The sequence below is a fragment of the Fukomys damarensis genome, unplaced genomic scaffold (genome assembly GCF_012274545.1).
Source record: "Fukomys damarensis isolate Sample0158 unplaced genomic scaffold, DMR_v1.0_HiC HiC_scaffold_24, whole genome shotgun sequence".
NCBI lineage: Eukaryota > Metazoa > Chordata > Mammalia > Rodentia > Bathyergidae > Fukomys > Fukomys damarensis.
The window spans coordinates 1,667,647-1,686,079 of NW_022900936.1; the positions used below are offsets into that span (position 1 = coordinate 1,667,647).

Below are 18,433 nucleotides of genomic sequence, written 5' to 3' on the forward strand. Positions count from 1 at the left end.
TGCTGTGCGTGGTGCCCTCCTGCCAGTCCTCGGGGAGCTGCCAGCCCTCCTGCCAGTCCTCCGTGTGTGTCCCCGTGAGCTGCAGGCCTGTCCTGTGCGTGGTGCCCTCCTGCCAGTCCTCGGGGAGCTGCCAGCCCTCCTGCCAGTCTTCCCTGTGTGTCCCCGTGAGCTGCGGGCCCTCGGTGAGCCTGGCCCCCTCCTGCCAGTCCTCGGGGTGCCCCACGCTCCTCTGCAGCCCCGTCTCGTGCGGCACCTCCTCCTGCTGCACCTCCTCCTGCTGCTGACCTCAGCCATCTATGCCAGCTCCCCAGGGCATATCACTTCCCTGTGCCGGACTTGTTTGCCCCAGGTCGACCCTTGAGTCCGACGGAAAGCCTGATGAGCTGAGCTGCTGGACTCCGCTGTGGAATCCATCATAGGTGTCTAGAAGCCTCCCTTCCTGTCCATCTGTAGTGAATATTCTGTTCCCAGCCTCCCCCTTTATCGTGTGGGAGCCCAATAAATGTACTTTCCCAGAGCAACTGTGTTTTTCTGCTCTCCTGTGTGCTGATTCCCTGTCGTGCATCTCGCTGTAGGACAGAGTTCGGGGTGTTGGGAGTGGCCTGAAGGTGCTGAAGTCGTTCAGTCCCAGTGCTGAGGTGCCCATGACCCTGGTGGGGCCTCACACAGTCCCACCAGGCTGTGCCCTCCAGGTGTGGTGGGAGCCGTCGCTGAGTGCAGATGGAGCTGGAGGCGCTAGGCTTGGCGTCTCTCTCTCCTAGGCTGCCCTAGCACCTGCCTAGAGACTTCATTTCAACAGAGTAACTTTTGACTCTTGGGGTTTGAGGCTCACAGGACAGGTTGAGCTTCATATCACTCTCCTTAACTGTGCCACAGATGTGCATTTTTAAAAATGAAAACCAATTATCATGTTCCCAAAGCACACACAAGTGCTCTCTTCCCAGTACGGAAACCAGAACACAGGATCTGGCACCACTCTCGTGTTGGGGTAGCTGCTGCCCAGTTATGTGCTCACCCTTCTGTGTCTTCTAAGGGAGCCCTGAATCAGGTCCACACAGAGTGTCTGAAGCGTGAATTTTTGAATTGGGTCATTTCCAGTGACTGAATCTTCTGGAAGTGGGTTTTGTCCTCTGTGCCCTGTGAGTGAAAATCTGCATTACCTTCGTCCCTCTTTGTCTCCCGGGTCCCGTTGTGATATCTGGGTCCAGGTGCTGGGAGGTGCCAGGCCTGTGGCCCCTGGCTCTGCTGTTCAGGATGGTGCAGCCAGGCACCTCTCTCTCCTTCACTGCTGGCTTCCCAGGGCTCCCGCCTTTGTTTACACCTGGAGGCTGTGGTGAGCTCTGAGTTGCAAAGCGAGTTTTACAGCCTTTTGTCCAAGGCGTTCTGGACTGATTGTGTTGTTGAAAAGGGGCTTGGATGGGATCTTTGCGTCTGGATGGACACACTGCTGCATGCACATACACTCTTTCTACATCCAAACACCAGCCACATGCACACCCAGGCACACTCCCACATGACACAGGATTCTTGCATGTACACACACACACACACACACACACACACACAAGCTGGGGGCCCGGTGAAACTGCATTCAGCAGGAGAGGTAGAGGGCTTCCCTCACCCCCACTGCTGCTCAGGAATAGGAAGCCACTGCCCTGCTCAGTCCCACCTCCGTGTCCTGGTCATCCACACGGCAGGTCTCAGGAGACAGTTTCAGAGTGCTTCGGGTTGGGTTTGAAATGTCCCCCTTGTGGTGGGCCCCGAGTCACGGCAGGGCCACATGGCCACAGACTGAAGCTCTGAACCTGCCGTCAGTGCTGCCCGTGTGTGTGCTGCTGCGAGGCCTGCCTCAGGGAGTGTCGCTGGCTTTCAGGGCCACCTGTGCTCCACACGCAGGATGCTGGAAACACAAAGACTCTTGGTGAGGCCAGGAAGCACTCAATCCACGTCGTGTGTTTGCCAGCAGCTATGAGAGTTCCAGTCGCTCCACCCTGACACTGGGTGCTACTGATGCTTACTTCGATTTGTTTGGTGTTTTTATTTATTTATTTATTTGGTACTGGGGATTGAACTCGGGTCCTTGTGCTTGCAAGGCTGGCCACCGAACCGCTGAGCTAAATCCCCGGCCCTGTTTAATGTTTTTAGTCAGACTTACTGAAGTGGAACTCATATGCAGCACAATTTATTCTCCAGAGGTGGACTTTCAAGATATCTTTAGAAAGTGCACAGCGTCTATACCCCACAGTTGTGATCTGTGCAATATTGGCAGCACCCCCACATCCCCTCTACCCACTTCATTGTCAGTTCTATAGATCTGCGTCACAGCTCTACCATCATATAAAGATATGAAGCTTTCTCATCTGCTTCTTTGCCTTCGAATAATGTGTTAAGATTCACCCACACCGTGGCAGGTTTGGGCAGTTTTCTTCTTTGACCTTATTGAGTTAAAGCATCTGGTCTACCACGGTTTGTTACCCATGGAACAAGTGATGAACATTTATTTTGTTTTGCGATTTGGGTTATTCTGAATCAATTCAATGTGAGATGCAGGGGCGCTCTCTTCCCCTTGGTGACTATCGAGCAGCAAACAGCTGGGTTCCTTTGGCAGTGCCACCTCCGTGCCTGCCTGGACAAGCAGCTTCATGGGAAGTCTTGAGGGTGCAGCGTGAGCTCTCCAACGTGGCTCTTCCTTCCAGAAGTTGTTTGAGCTCTTGCTTAAGCACTGAGACTCTTTGTCTTTCCATAAAGATATTGAGAGAAGCATAAGGATCTCCACCGCAATTCATGCTAAGATGTGAGTGAGAATGTATCAAAACTGTAGATCGACGTGGGGGAACTGACATCCCCAGCAGTCCATCAACATGCTGTGTTTATTTGGTGTTCTTTGCTTTCTCTCATCAATGTTCTGTCACTTTTGGCATGAAACATTTGCACACTTCCACATCAAGATTTATCCCTAAGTATATAGTAATTTTTGATGCTATTATAAATGAAGACTATTTTAAATTTCAGTGTCTAATTGTTCATTGCTAGTATAGTAAAATAAAATTGATTTTTTTTGGTACCAAGGATCAAACTCGGGATGTTGCATTCACGAGGCAGGCAGCAGAACCACTGAGCTAAATCCCTGGCCCTGGTGTAGAATTTTGGAAGTTTGCTAGGTAGGCAAGTATGTATTATGCGAATAGAGACTTGCAGCTGTTATGGATAAGGAGACCCAGACAGCCTTTCACCACTAAATATGATATTGGCTGTAGATGCCCTTTAAAAGACATTCCTTTTAATCCCTACTTCAATGTAGATGTAGAATTTTATTCTGAAGCGATACTGAGTTTTTTTCAGGCGCTTTTTCTGAATCTATTGTGATGAGCATTGGATTTTTTATTTAGTCTGTTGATGTGGATTATATAAGTTGATTTTGAACAGTGAACCAACCTTGCTTGTATTTTTGGGATAAATCTCATATGCTCATAAACTTTTACTTCCTTTATATATTTTTGGATTTGATTTCTAAGATTTTACCAAAATTTTATATCTACACTCATGAACAATATTAATATATGTTTTTGTCCAATTTTGGTATCAGTGTTATGCCGACCTTATAAGATAGATTGGGAAGGGTTCCTTTCCTTCTTTTTTTCTGGAAGAATGCATGTAGAATAGTTAATATTTCTTCCTTAAATGTTTGGTAAAATTTATCCACATAAACATTTTGTCCTGGAGTTTTCTTTGTTGAGAAATTTAACTACAAATTCAATTTTAAAAATAAATATGGAAACTATTGAGGTTATTTCTCTTGAATGAGCTTTCATAGTTTTGTCTTTTAAGCAATTTGTATATTTCATCTAAGTTATCAAATGTATGGGTATAGTATTATCTATATAATTCCCTTGTAATCTTGTTTGTTTTTTTTTTCTGGTACCAGGGACCAAACTCAGTTCCTTGCACTTGCCGGGCAGGCATGGCACCACTGAGGTGAACCCCATCTCTCCTGTAACCCTTTAATAAGTGTAGGATCTGTAATGATGTACTTTTTTCATCCCTGATATTGGCACTTTGTGTCTTCGCTTTCTTTTTAATTATCCTGGCTGGAGGTTTATCAATATTATTGCTGTTCTCAAAGAAGCAACTTTTGGTTTTATTGGATTTCCCCCTTCTTTTCTTCATTTTTAGCATCATTGATTTTTTTTCCTGTTTTCATTATCTCATTTATTTTTTTACATTTGAGTTTAGTTTGCACTTCTTTTTTTTAATTGAGTTTATTGGTACATTTTAGCTATACAGTACAGTTACATTCATTATTGGGATCTTGTACCTTTACATGACATGTCTTGGTTCTCATTTTTTCCCCTTATCCCTGCCCTCCCTTCACCCCTTCTTCCTTTCCCCATTTACAAACACTTTATTTCCATTTTTTCATTTTCTCACATTTTTTCTTTTCCCTTATTACCTTTCCCCTACCCTTCCCACTTTCCCTACACCTTTAGCTCTTTTCTTCCCATTTTACAGTGTCAGTTATCTTGTTAGGATCTTATGTACTATTACAGTGTATTCACACCAGAGAAACTATTCGGTATTTACATGTGTGTGACTTATTTCTTTCACTTAGGAGTATATCTCAATATGTATCCATTTTTCTATGAATGAATCTAATTTCTCATTCTTTATGGCTGAGTAGTATTCCATTTTATAGAAAAACCACGTCTTCTTTACCCAGTTTCCAACTAGTTTGCACTTCTAGTCCAAGACGCAAACCTTTATAGCTGAGTTCAGAACTTTCTTCTTTACAAACACGAGCATTTAGTGATGTAATTGTTCTCTAAACTTGCTTTTATTATATTCCACATATTTTGGCATTACTCTCTCATTTTTATTTAATTCAAGATATTTTCTCATCTGTCTTGCGACTTCTTGAGTTCGAGGATTATTCAGAAGCCTGTGCACTTATTTGCACATCTGCAGGGGTTCCATGCCTTGCTTGTGTCACCAGTGTCTCCCTCAGTTTCTCGGTCAGCTGCCTCGGCCCCTTCCAGTCCGCAGGGTCACCTTTCCGCACACGTGGTGAGATCCTCTCAGACTGTTACGTTTTCTTCGTGAATCAGTAGCCCTCTGTTCCCGGTAACATTTCTTGCTCTCAAATCTACCTTGTTTCATATTAAGGCGGCCATTTCAACCTTATCCGATTAGCATTCAACTAGCATATTTCCCGTCTGTCTCCCTTTCATCTGAGCTTTTCTATTTAAAGCAGGACTTATGGTGGACTTGGCCTTTTTATACAGTAACTGCTGATATGTGTCAGTGTTGAGTAACATTTTGCTGACGGTGTGCTGTTTGTCCCATCTGTTCCTTCTTCCTTGTTTATGCCTCTGTTTGGCTCAGTGCTTTTGACTACTCCGCTTCTTCTGGACATTTGCTTTGCTAAATTCTCCGTGTTTCCGAATCTACTCAGCCCCATCTTCATGACAGACACCTTTGTGGGCAGTTATCCTGTTTGTCTGTCTGTCTGTCTGTCCTCCTCTCTTCAAAGCATTCCTGAGAGCTCTGCCTTTCCTCGCGAGCACCCAGAGTTCTGGCGTCCTTGACTTGAAGACGTTTCTTGTATTTCTTGCAGTGCACTTCTGCTGTGAGTGAAGTCTCTCCGTTCGTGTTGACCAGAAAAACTGTCTGTCTCGTCTTCATTTTTAAAAGGCATCTGTTCCACGGGGCTAGCAGATTTCTCTCAGTGCTCTGCAGATGCCGTGGGGTGGAGCTTTTCCCAAGGAGGAGGCTGGTCCTCACGCCCTGGGCCCCAACACCCGCTCTTCCCCTTGCTCTCTGACAGCCATGGGCTGGCTGGACAGATGTTACCCAGCGTGGGCTCCTCTCAGCTCCTGGGAGAGCCGCTCTCCCGTGTCCCTCGCTGTTAGAAGTAGTCTCAGCAGCTGCTTCTCGAAACGCTTCTCTGTCTCTCCCCTCTCGGAGCCCAGTTACAGGTACACAGGACAATTTCGCAGTACCCAGAGCTGTGGGGGGCTCTCTTCTTGTCCCCTCTCCTCCCCCAGCTCTCCCTTTGTAATTTCTCTCCAATCTTTCCTTTTTATTCGTACATATTTGCGGTATCTAATGGTCACATTCCTTGTGGGGAGTCGGCACACGTACACAGCACATTTTAATTCTCTTTATTGCCCCTTCCGCCTCGCCCTATCTCCTGGTTCCCTTCTCTTTTGCAAAAGATCTCTCTCCTTACTTCCTGCTGTGTATCTTTTTTTTTCTTTGTATTGAGGTTATTGGTACAATCTAGGTATACAGTACAGTTACATTCATCATTGGGATTCTGTACCTTTACATAATAGGTCTTGGTTCTCATTTTTCCCCTTGTCCCTGCCCTCCCTTCACCCCCTCCCCCCCTCCCCATTTACAAACACTTTATTTCCATTTTTTCAGTTTCTCATATTTTTTTCCTCTCCCTTATTACCTTTCCCCCACCCTTCCCACTTTCCCTACACCTTTAGCCCTTTACTTCCTATTTCACATTATTAATTATCTCATTAGGATCCTGTGTACTATTATAGTTTTTCACACCAAAGAAACTATTCGGTATTTCAGTTAAAGAAATCTCTGTATGAACATTAAAAATAGGGAATCCTAAAATAAAACTAAAAAGGAAAGTAAAAGAGAAAAGGCAATGATGTAACATCAAAATAATCCTTAATTCTGGAGATGAAAATGGTCCCTGAACATATTTAAATTGCTTCTCGCTCTTATAGTCTTATCTTATTCTTTTTTTCATTATTTAGAGAATACTTTATTAGTTTCTGTAATCAAACCCACGTAGATATGACCTTACATATTTAGTACGATGTGTTACCCCTGTACACATGGAAAAAAAAAAAAATAAAAATAAATTAACATTTCTAGACCAATATGGTTGTCCATTTCTGTACAATGCCAAGTCAACACAGTAAATTGGGATGACTTTTTCCAAAGTTGGCAGCACCGTTAAAGTTTCCCAAAATTCAATTTATATATATGTGTGTGTGTGTGTGTGTGTGTGTGTGTGTATATATATATAAAGACTAATAATAGTATGTTATGCATCGATAGCAGCAACAGCTTTTCCAGGTTCTGCAGTCATCTGAACAAAATTATAGACATTCAGCACATTCCATTAAAAAAAAAAAAAAAAAAAAAAAAAAAAAAAAAAAAAAAAAAAAAAAAAAAAACAAAGAAAAGAATAATATCCAGACAACAGCAAAGTTCTGTTGCTGTTGTGGTACCTGGCACCATTTTTTCTATTAGCCTCTTAATCATCATCTGGAAAGAGAACATTCTAGAGTAATATCATTAAATGTAGCTCTGATAAAGCACGGTCCCTACTATGTATCATAAAGCAGGTACTAGATATTTTACATTCATAGAGGTATGATACAGTACTGTCCTACATCAATAATACTAGATTCAGTTTTGGTTTGAAATTTACTTTGTCTGCAAATAAGATTGCTACCCCTGTTTTTTTCTGGGCTCCTGTCACATGGAGAATTGTTTTCTATCTTTTCACTTTCAGTCTATGGGCTTCTTTTTGCACTAGGTGTGTTTCTTGTATACAACATATTGTTGGATTTTGCTTCTTATTCCATTTTGCCAGTCTATTTCTCTTGATTGGTGAGTTGAGGCCATTGACATTGCTGGTTATAACTGATATGTACTGACTTATTATTGACATGTTATTGGCCTTTTGTTGACTCTTTTTACTTTTTCACCTTCTCCTTTTAATTTCTTGCCTTGCCTATTTGATTTGCTCTGTTGGGCCTCATGGTGTTGTTGCCTTCATTGTCTTTTTCTAGGATCTTGTTTAGAATTGCTTGTAGTGCTGGTTTGGTATTCATGTAGTTTCTCAGGTGTTCTTTGTCGTGGAAGTGTCTTATTTCCCCATCCATTTTGAAAGAGAGTTTTGCTGGATACATCAGTCTAGGTTGGAGGTTGTTCTCTTTTAGTACTTGAAATATCTCATTCCAGGCTCTCCTTGCCCCAAGGGTTTGTGTTGAAAAGTCTGCTGTGATTCTGATGGGCTTTCCTTTGTATGTGATTTGTTTCTTTTCTCTTACTGCTTGTAGTATTTTGTTCTTCTGTTGGGTTTCTGGGATCTTGATTATTATATGTCTAGGTGTAGATTTTTTTTGATTGTAGCTAGTTGGGGTCCTATATGCCTCAGTTATCTGAATGTCAAATTCTTCCCCTCTGTTTGGGAAGTTTTCTGTCATTAATTCTGTGAACAGCTTTTTAAAGTCGTTTGTATTTTCTCCTGCTACTTCATGTATTCCTATCAGTCTTATGTTATTCTTCTTTACATCATCTAGGAGCTGTTGGATCGATTTCTCATGATCCCTTACTGTTTTTAAGAGACCTCTCTTTTAATGGTCACTGACTGCAATCTTTATCTTCTATATCTGAGAGCCTATCTTCACATTCTTTTATTCTGTTGCATACACTTTCAATAGAGTGTTTAATCTCCTGGATATCTGTTTGAATCTGTTTTATGGATTCCATTTCTTTCCTATGTTGGGCGTTTATTTTTTCCATTTCTTTCTTGTGCTGGTCCTTCATGGCTTCTATCATGGTCCCAAGCTCATCTATTTTTTTGTCAGTTTCTGCTCTAGAGTCTCAAATCACGACTTCCATTTTGCTCACTATCTCTGTGGTTATCTGGGAAATTATTTCTGTTTTGAATTTTTCTAGAGCCTGATTAATCTGTTTTGTTACTTCCTGTGCTTTGAGTTCAGGGTGTCCTGGTGGTTCACTATCAGCCTTTTCATCCTCATTTGCCCAACTGTTTGCCATTGGTGAGCTGGCAGTCTGTCTTTGTGTTTTGCTTAAGTACTGTGGTTATCTGGGAAATTATTTCTGTTTTGAATTTTTCTAGAGCCTGATTAATCTGTTTTGTTACTTCCTGTGCTTTGAGTTCAGGGTGTCCTGGTGGTTCACTATCAGCCTTTTCATCCTCATTTGCCCAACTGTTTGCCATTGGTAAACTGGAAGTCTGTCCTTGTGTCTTGTTTAAGTGTTTTCTCATTTTAATTTTTGTTGTCGGACTGTCCTTGGTTTACTCTCTGTATTATCACCCAAATCTTCCTGATATAGTTGCACCCTAGCTTCTGTGTCTCTAATGATCCACAGACATTCTCATCTTCATAACATCAGAGAAAACAGTTCATTAAATCAACTGCAATGCTTTACCCCAACTGATACAATGAGCAACATATTAAGATCAAGCACAACTTTGGCACTGACCACCGGTGGTAGTCACTAGTCTATCACCCTTAAATCATTTCAATATAATTGCAATCAAGAAGCAGTCCAGAACATGTCTGCAGTGAACAAAATTTCAATATAGTGTATTTACCATTTAATGGCTCAGAGTGAGGATGCAAGACCCCTGATCTCAGTTAGCTGATGGCTGAACCCCATGACGCTGACTGACCTCGGGCTGCAAGGCCCAGATTGAGTTCCCCAACCTTCTGAATGGTTGCACTCCACAACGTTCTATTACAGCTTTCCCATGCCCTTTCTTTAAAGATGTTCAAAGTTGGGAACTTAGAAAAATACCCTTTATGACCACCTCTGCCTCTGCAGAGTGGGTCCAAAGACTGGCACAGTCAGGAGGACTAAGAGTGCGGGGGGGGCTTATGGGGGTTCAGGGGCGCCTGCGTGGCTACCTTCCCAGTGCTTGAGCGATGGCGGCTGGGTCGGGAGCTGGCGTGGTTCCTGCTGTCTATCTTTTATTTCCTTTTTATTTATACTTTGGGTTTCTCATGTAAGAGAAACTATGTGATATTTAAGCTCAGGTATCGAATTTATTTCACTAACATTGTGGTCTCAAGGACATCCATTTACCCACAGATGACACAAGCAACTCCTTCTTTATGGCAGAATAGTACTCCACAGTGTGTAAACACCACATTTTCTCTACCCATTCACCTGTAGATGGGTATTTAGGTCGAGGCCGAGATTTAACTGGTCATTTTGCCAGTTTCTTCTTCCCTGTCTTCCAGTTCACTGGTTCTACTCTTGACTATCTGAAACACACCCATGAGACAGCCCATCGAAGGCTTTCATCTTCAGCGCTGGGTTTTGAGTTCTACCTCACCCATTTGACTCTCCAAGTTCATATCTAGGCTGAAATCTTGTGTCTGTTCCTAAACATGATTTTTTTATCAGATGAATCTGGGTTTTTAAAAGATCACATGTGCTAACTCCAACCTATGAGTCATTTTTAAGTCCAGCTTTGCAGGTTGCTTTGTCTCTTGATAATGGCCTCATTTTTCCTTGCTGATTTGCGTGTGGATACAATTGCTGACTGGCTGTCAGCCCTCACCTATGCCACAGAGGATGTGGACATGACGGTACCTTCCCTGGAAGCAGGCTGTCTCTTCTGCCAGGCCATTCCTTGGGGTGATCTCAGCCTGCCGTGGTCTTGGGCTGACCTTGCTGGTCGCTGAATGCTGAGGGGAGGCTGTGAGGGACAGCAGTCCCTGCCACCTGCTGCAGCAGCATGGCCTGACAGTGGGTCCAGCCTGTCCCTTGGGCTCGGAGTAGAGGCTTCTCCCACCAGCCCCACCCAGGCAAGTGTCAGGAGGTGGCAGGGTGACAGGGCCCCAAGGAGGAGCTGTGTCCCCAGCTGGCTGGACCTTTGCAGAGAGAACTTCCGAACAACATGAAGGTAAAAGAGAGGCAAGCTGCACTGGGAAAGCTGATTTATTGGGCTCCCGTGGGTTGGTGAAGAAGTTCAGGAGCAGGAGATAGGAATGGAAGGGGCCCTGGCCATCATCCTGCTACATTCTCTACCCAGAGCTCAGGATTTGCTGAGCAGGCTTCCCATTGCTGCAAGGCAAAACCTGGGCTCCAGGGGCCTGGTTCTGGAAAGGGACCTGAGGGTCCCCTCTTCCTAGGTGGTTGGCTTGGAGACGCGAGGTCAGGTGCAGCAGGAGGAGGTGCCACAGGAGATGGGGTTACAGAGGAGGGGGGGGTGGGAGGGCTGGCAGCACCCCGAGGACTGGGAGGAGGAAGCCACACATACGGCAGGCCTGCAGCTCACGGGGACACACACGGAGGACTGGCAGGAAGGGGCCACACTAACCACAGGCCTGCAGCTCACAGGCACGCAGCAGGCCAACTGGCAGCCCGAGAAGCAGCTGATGAGGCACATGGTGGCTGAGGTGGCTGTGGCTGGGAGGAGGGGGTGATGTGTGCAGCCTCCTCCCTGAGCAGCATTTATACCGCGGTCTGCGAGCCTCGGCGGCGTGAGCACACTGCTGTCTTCTGCCTGGCGGTTTCCCTCCCATCTCCGGCAGCCTGTCATGGGGGTGGGGTGGGGAGGGGAGCTCTCCTCCACTTTGCTTCACTGTAAACACTGTGGCTTCCAGTCACCTTCTTCAGCAAACAGGATTTTCTGGTTTGACTTCACAGGGTTTCTGTTGTCTTTCCAGGCAGTTACTATGTGCAGGGCACCAAGGGCCGGACTGAAATCTCTGTAACCTCCCTCTTTCCTGTCTCATGCTGTCAGTGAAGACTTCGAGGCGATAACGTACTTTGGGCAGGGAAGTTTTGATGCATAGGCTGGCAGATTATGGCCTGGTAGGCTGACTGGCCCCTTGCTTGTGTTTGTCAATCAAGTTTTATTGGAACTCAGTGTGGGCTTTCATGTACTGTTGTCTCTCGCTGCTTTTCCACAGCGGTGGCAGAGCTAAGGCAGTGTTGTTGACATGGGACGACTAACACTTTTGCTACCTGTCCTTCGCAGAAATTAAGCTCAGCCTGCCATGCACAATTCATATAAAATCTATTTGTTTGTGAAGCAAAAATATAAGGGATGATAAAAAAGTGCATTTAAATTTTAAAATACATATTATGGTAAAAGATACATTGCCGCAAATCCCCTCAATATCCTTCCCCTCACTTTGAATGCACACCTCCCACCGTCCTGGCCGATTTCTGCAGCAGCTCTGGAGTCCCCTTTCCTGAGTGTCTTTAGGAGCTGTGACAAAAATACAGCCAATGCTGCACCAAGCACCATCCAGTGGGGAGGCAGGCTTGTAAAAACACAATGCTGGATCCTCATCCACCTCATTCATGGGATCTGGCACCGTGTGACTCCCGGCTCTCCCCCAAAGTCAAAATGACCACGACAGCGACACGATTTGAGCCAATTCAGGACATCGAGGCAGGCAGGACAGTGCAGCTAAGACACTCAGGAAAGAGGGCTCCAGAGCGGCTGCAGGAAGGGGCCGGGATGGTGGAAGGAGGAGAAAGACTGCGAGGGGGATTCATGGCAATGTGTCTTCACTGTAATGCATTTCTGTTTACTCAAACCTTGCACCTCCTATGAGGTCATCTCTTACCTGCTGAGGTGAGATTGCAGGCAGATCACTGGCTCCCCTACTCCATCCCCTGGGATAAAGGTCTCCCACTTAGCAATGAACACACACAGCCTGATGAGATTTAAACCTTCTCCCCTTTGAACCCACACCTCTCCTCATTCCCACAGATGCCGAGGAGTCTTGTGGCTCAGTCTGCTGCTGAGTAATGGTCCCCAAAGTGTGAGGGTTCCTTTTTCCCCCAAAGCCTCTCCCAATTTTGTTATTATTTGATTTCTTGATGATATCCATTCTCTGGGATAAGATGGAATCTCAGTTTTGTTTTAATTTGCATGTTTCTAATGACCAGCAATACCGAATTTTTTCATATATTTACTGGCCATTTCTACATCTTCTTTTGAGAAATATCTGTTCATCTCAGCCGCCCAGTTTTTTTTTTTTTTTTTTGAGTCTAATTTTCTTGAGTTCTTTATATATTCCAGATAACCGTCTTCTGTCTGAGGAGTAACTGGTGAGATTTTTCCCATTCTGGAGGTTGTCTCTTCACTGTACTGGCTGTTTATTTTGCTGTGAAGCTTTTTAATTTGATATAATCCCATTTCTTGATTTTTTTTAACCTTTTGGAGAGATTTATTATTACAATTCATGATATCCCTTTGGAGAAAAGTTATGGTTCTGATGGTCTGTGGCCACCAGAAACTCACAGCAGTGTGGGTTCTTTTTTGGTTCATGTGATGGAAAATTTACCACAAAATTTAAAGTCATCACAATATAAGCTTGAAGACTAAATTTTTGATGGTAAGAAAAATTTTCTGTAAGTGGTAATACTACATTGCCTCTAACATAAAAGCAATATAGACGATATGTAGTTGATATAATTATAATTATGTTGGGATACATGTAGGTATTTTATCACAATATAAAAAAACATAACATGTCCTAATCTACAAGTTGTGTGAAAGCAATTGAATTTTGTCAACCCATGTTCACAAGTCTCTAAATATATATATCATCAAATTCTTAGAGTTACTCCCCAGTGTGAGTTGTTTTGTCCATTAAATATCTTGAGATATTTTCCCTTAGTCTATGTAGGGTTTGTCCCAAGTGTGCCTTCTTTCCTTTATTTTACAGGAACTGTGTATATTAAAGGCTTTCTCAGGTTCCTATGTACAAAGAGTATCTCCCCAGTGTGACTTTTTCATGTACTTTACAACAACTGTATGGAAGGATTTCCCACATTGCTAGCACACACAGGGCATCTCCCTATAATGGCTACTCTCATGTAATGTATAATAACTGTGTTCAGTGACTGCTCCCCACAGTTCACAGAATAGGGTTTCTTGCTGTTGTGGGCTCTTCTATGTCTATGGGATGAGGACTTAGCAGCAAATCTTTTTCCACCTTGCTTGCATACAAAAGCTTCCTCACCGATGTGAGGTCCTCCATGTACCTGACAGAATTTGAGTGCAGTGGCTGCTTTCCCACAGTTTACCAACATAGGGTTTCTTCGCCGTATGACTTCTTTCATGTATTTTATAACAACTGTGTAGTGGCTGCTTTCCCACACTGCTTACATACATAAGGTTTCTCCCCACTGTGATTTCTTGTGTGTTTTATAACACCTCTGTGTAGGAAATAACTTCCCACGTTGGTTGCACACCTAAGGTTTCTCCCCAGTGTGACTCCTCTGAGGTATTTGAAAATAGTTGTGTGCAGTGAAAGCTTTCCTACAGTGCTGACATACATAGAGTTTCTTTCCAGTGCGAATACTTCCATGCCTTTGACAGTGACTGTGTGTGCTGAATGCTTTTCCACATTGCTTACAGACATAGGGTTTCTCACCAGTGTGGGGTCTCCTATGTCTATGGAATGTGGGCTTACTGGCAAATCCTTTTCCACATTGCTTACGTACATAGGGTGAGTTCTTTCATGTGTTTGGTGAACACTGGGCTTCATGAATGCTTTTCCACATTGTTTGCATACATAGGGGTTCTTTCCAGTGTGGATTCTTTCATATATTTGACAATATTTGTATGTACTGAATGCTTTCCCACATTGCTTGCACAACTAAAGTTTCTCCCCAATGTGGATTCTTTTACCTTTGAGAAAGGAATGACTCTGAGCGAGAGCTTTCACATATTCCTTAGATACATAGGCTTCTCTCCCGCATGTTTTCTTTCATGCAATTGAATATGGTATGAAGAAATAAAAGCTTTCCCACATTGTTTGCATACATATGAATTTTTCCCACTGTGATTTCTTTCATGGATTTGAGCACCACTGGGGGCACTTGAAGCTTTCACACTTTTCTTACCTACAAAGGTTTTGTCTCCTAAGTGAGTTCTTTTACCACCATCAGAAAAGACTTTCTCACACACTGGCAGAGAGTCTCTCAGTCTTTGTCCTTGAGTGTTTCTGAAAGGACGGGAGATCACTACAGGTTTTTCCATGTTCATTGCATTTATACAGCTTCTCCTCAAATCCCAAATATTCATCTGGCTTGAGGCCTGTGTGAGCTGTGATGGGCACATTTGGGGATAAATGCCCAGTCAGAGGCTTTCTACTAGCAAGGCTTGCATCTGGCTTTAAAACAAATTGCTGCATATTCATATTAGCATCTGGAGGCCCCAAAAGTATTTCTTCATGTCAATTCCAAGTTTATATTGATAGCATTTCTCTGCCTCTTCATTTCTTAGATTTCCTGAGAAATTTTTGTGCTCTTGTTCAATCTGCTGGTTATCACAGGTTCTTCCTGAACTATGGCAGTCATATTCATAAACGTTTCCCATATCACATCTCTGTAGAACTCCTTTTGGGATGGATCCAGCAAAGCCTGCTCCTCCACGGTGAAGCTCACAGCCACATCGCCCAAGGTCACTGCAGCAATTGTGTGTCTAGAGGGCCTCCCAAGATCCTTCAGACGCAGCCCACAGCCAGTAGAAGTTACAGAAAAAGGCGGTCTCACCAGCTGGGGGCTCTCAGCAATGCACTCATGTGCACTCTGGTGTGGTGACAGGAAGTCCCCCACTTGTTGATTCTTAATGTTATTTCTTGTACAAATGGGGTTCTGTTAAGAAAGTCCTTGCTTATACCTGTGACTTCAAAAGTTTTACCTTCTTTATCTCCCAGCAGATTAAATGGATCTATTTTAATACTTAGATCTTTGGCCCATTTTTATTTTACTTCAGTACATGGTGAGATTTATGGTTCTAGCTTCAATCTTCTGTATGTGGATGGCCAATTTTCCCAGCACCATTTGATAAAGAAGCTATCTTTCCTCCACTGTGTGTTTTTGGCCCCTTTGTCAAAAATCAGATGACTGAATGTGTCTGGGGTTGTTTCTGCATCCTCTATTCTGATCCACTGATTCCGCTGACATCTGTTTTTGTGCCAGTGCTGTGCTGTTTTTATCCATGTACCTTTGTAATATAACTTGGATCCCAAGATTGTGATGTCACCTGCTTTGCTCTTGTTGTCCAGGATTGCTTTTGCTATTCCAGATCTCTTCTGGTTCCATATGAATTTTAGAATCATTTCCTCTAGTTCTTTGAGGAATGCTATAGATATTTTAATTGGGGCTGCATTAAAGCAGTACATCAGTTTTGGAAGTTGGGCCATTTTGGCAGTCTTGGTCCCGCCCACCCAGGAACATGGATGTCCTTCTATTTTCTGAGGACCTTCTCAATCTCCTTTTTCTGAACACTATAATTTTCAGTGTAGAGGTGTCTCACATATTTTCTTCAGTGCTTTTATCATGAAAGGATGTTGGATTTCTATCAAAGGCTTTTTTGCATCTATTGGGATGATCATGCAATTTTTTTCTTGTTTCTGTTTATGTGATGTATTCCATTTATTGATTTGAATATGTTGATCCCAAGGATAAAGCCTATTTAGTAATTCTAAACTCCTTCCCTTCCATTTTCATTAGAGTGTTTGCAGGGAGTTGGCACTATATCCTCCTGAAGATCTTATAGAAATCAGTGGCGAATCCATCAGGTCTTGAGATTTTCTTAGTTGGTAGTTTATTATTATTACTGCCTCTTTCATTGCTTATTATCAGATTGTTTTTCTATGGCTTCTTGATTCAGTTTGGGTAATTAATATGCATCTAGGAATCTGTTCATTTCTTCAAGATTCTCCAACTTGTTGGAGTACAATTTTTCGTAGCATTGGAATGAGTCTTTTCCTTTCTTCTTTTGGTAAGTTTGGGTAAGAATTTGTCTATTTTGCTTACTTTTTCAAAGAAGTAGCTCTTTAATTCATTGATTCTTTATATTCTTGTTTTTGGCCTCAATTTTTAAACCTCTTTTTATAATTTCTTTTCTTATACTATGCTTGGGTTTGAACCCCTCTTGTTTTTCTAGTATGTTGAGATGTATCAAGTTGTTTATTTGAGCCTGCTGTTTTTCTAATGTGAGCATTCACAGAAATGAACTTCCTTCTTAGGACTGCTTTTATTATGTATCATAGGTTATGTTATATTGTCCTGGGATCGTTGTTTGATTCTAGGAATTGTTTAATTTCTCCTTGATTTCTTCTGTGATCTGTTGAGTGTTCAGGAGTGTGTCATTTATTGTTCAAGTGTTTGTATCATTTCTGTGGTTTCTTTTGTGATTTATTTTTAGTTTCATTTTGCTATGATCTGATAATATACATGGAATGACTTCAGTTCCTTTGTATTTATACAAACAGGCTTTATGAATTAATATGTGGCCTAATTTGGAGAAAGTTCTATTTTCTGTTGAGAAGAATAGCTATTCTGTTGTAATATGGTAGAACACTCTGTAGATATCTATTAAATCCATTTTCTTGAAGGTGGTTCATTTCTGATATTTCTAAACTTTTTGTTTAGTTGACCTGCCTGTTTGTGAAAGTGGAGTGTTGAGGTCACCTACTCTGATTGCATCAGTGTTTACTTGATCTTTTATTTCCAGTATGTTTGTTTTCATGACATTGGTACACCAGTATTTGACACATGTATATTTTTAATTGTTATCTCTTCCTGTTGAATTGTGCTTTTAACTAATGTGCAGTGACCTTCTTTGCCTCTTCTGATCAGTTTCAGCTTGAAGTTTACTTAGTCTGAGAATAAAATTGCTACCCCTGCTTGCTTTCAGCACCCTGGTGAATTGTTTTCCACCCTTTGATTTTTAGTCTCTAAATTTCTGTTTTCATTAAATGAATCTCTTGAGTACTACAGACTATTGAGGTGGTTTTTTTTTTTTCCAACCCAGTCTGCCAGTCTATGTCTTTTAATTAGGGAATTGTGGCCATTTACAGAAAGTGATTTACCAAAAGATACTGACTTATTCCTGTCATTGTGTTCTTTTTTTTCTGTTGACTCCTTTATTTTTCCTTCTCCCATGCTGCCTGCCTTGCAGCCAGCCGACTATGCATTGAAACCTTTACAAACTAGGAGCCAAAATAGACCTCTCCTCCTTTAAGATGCAGGGGCCAGGCATTATGTCCCAGTGATGAGGAAAGTGACTAAAATGACCATCCTTTCCTAAGGTGGAGTGTACACCAGATCTAGGTTGGGGTGGGCTGCTATGACCCAGAAGAGGTCTGGTTTCCCCTCATACATGCCCTAGATACTTTCATTTATCCTCCCATATTAGACTTTTATCTTTTGCTCCCACTTCAGGGTACCTGCTTTTCTCAAGTGCCAATTCAAAGACACTTGTCCTTGCTATCACCACCCCTGCCCCTGGGCAGCTGTCTTCTCTGATTTCAGCTACTATCTGTTTGGAGAACTACTGATGACCCCTGCAGTTAGATTCTGATACCCTGCCCAGTATACAACACAGGCCTAAGAAATAAATACACTAAGAGGCAGAACAAGGAGAGAGAAAGCAGGGAGCCAGGATGACCAATGCCAGTGCAACCGACAAAGGCCCTGGCCAGTCCCAGGCACTGACTTTTATTGGCAGTCAGTTGGGGTAAAGGCAAGTCACATGTAGTTTCTATGAAAATTAATGTAAACAAGGCTTGTAAAGGACAAGGCAAAGCATTCTTGAAGAAACAGAATAGACTATATATATATATATTATATTAGAATAATATATATATATTATATTATATTC

At 42.8% G+C, this 18,433-nt stretch overlaps 2 protein-coding genes across 2 annotated transcripts in view; one reads left to right on the top strand and one right to left on the bottom strand.

Annotated features, from left to right (window-relative positions):
• Tspear (thrombospondin type laminin G domain and EAR repeats) overlaps positions 1–18,433 on the top strand; it is a 161,899-nt gene that overhangs the window by 46,247 nt on the left and 97,219 nt on the right. The window lies entirely within an intron of this gene.
• Positions 10,949–11,335, bottom strand: LOC117283250 (keratin-associated protein 12-3-like). The gene has a single exon (XM_033755924.1). It carries the CDS (start codon positions 11,333–11,335, stop codon positions 10,949–10,951), a length of 387 nt encoding a protein of 128 aa, XP_033611815.1.

What these genes read in the sequence shown, in the direction of transcription:
- LOC117283250 (XM_033755924.1), bottom strand. Translation starts at nt 11,335, where the DNA reads ATGACAGGCTGCCGGAGATGGGAGGGAAACCGCCAGGCAGAAGACAGC.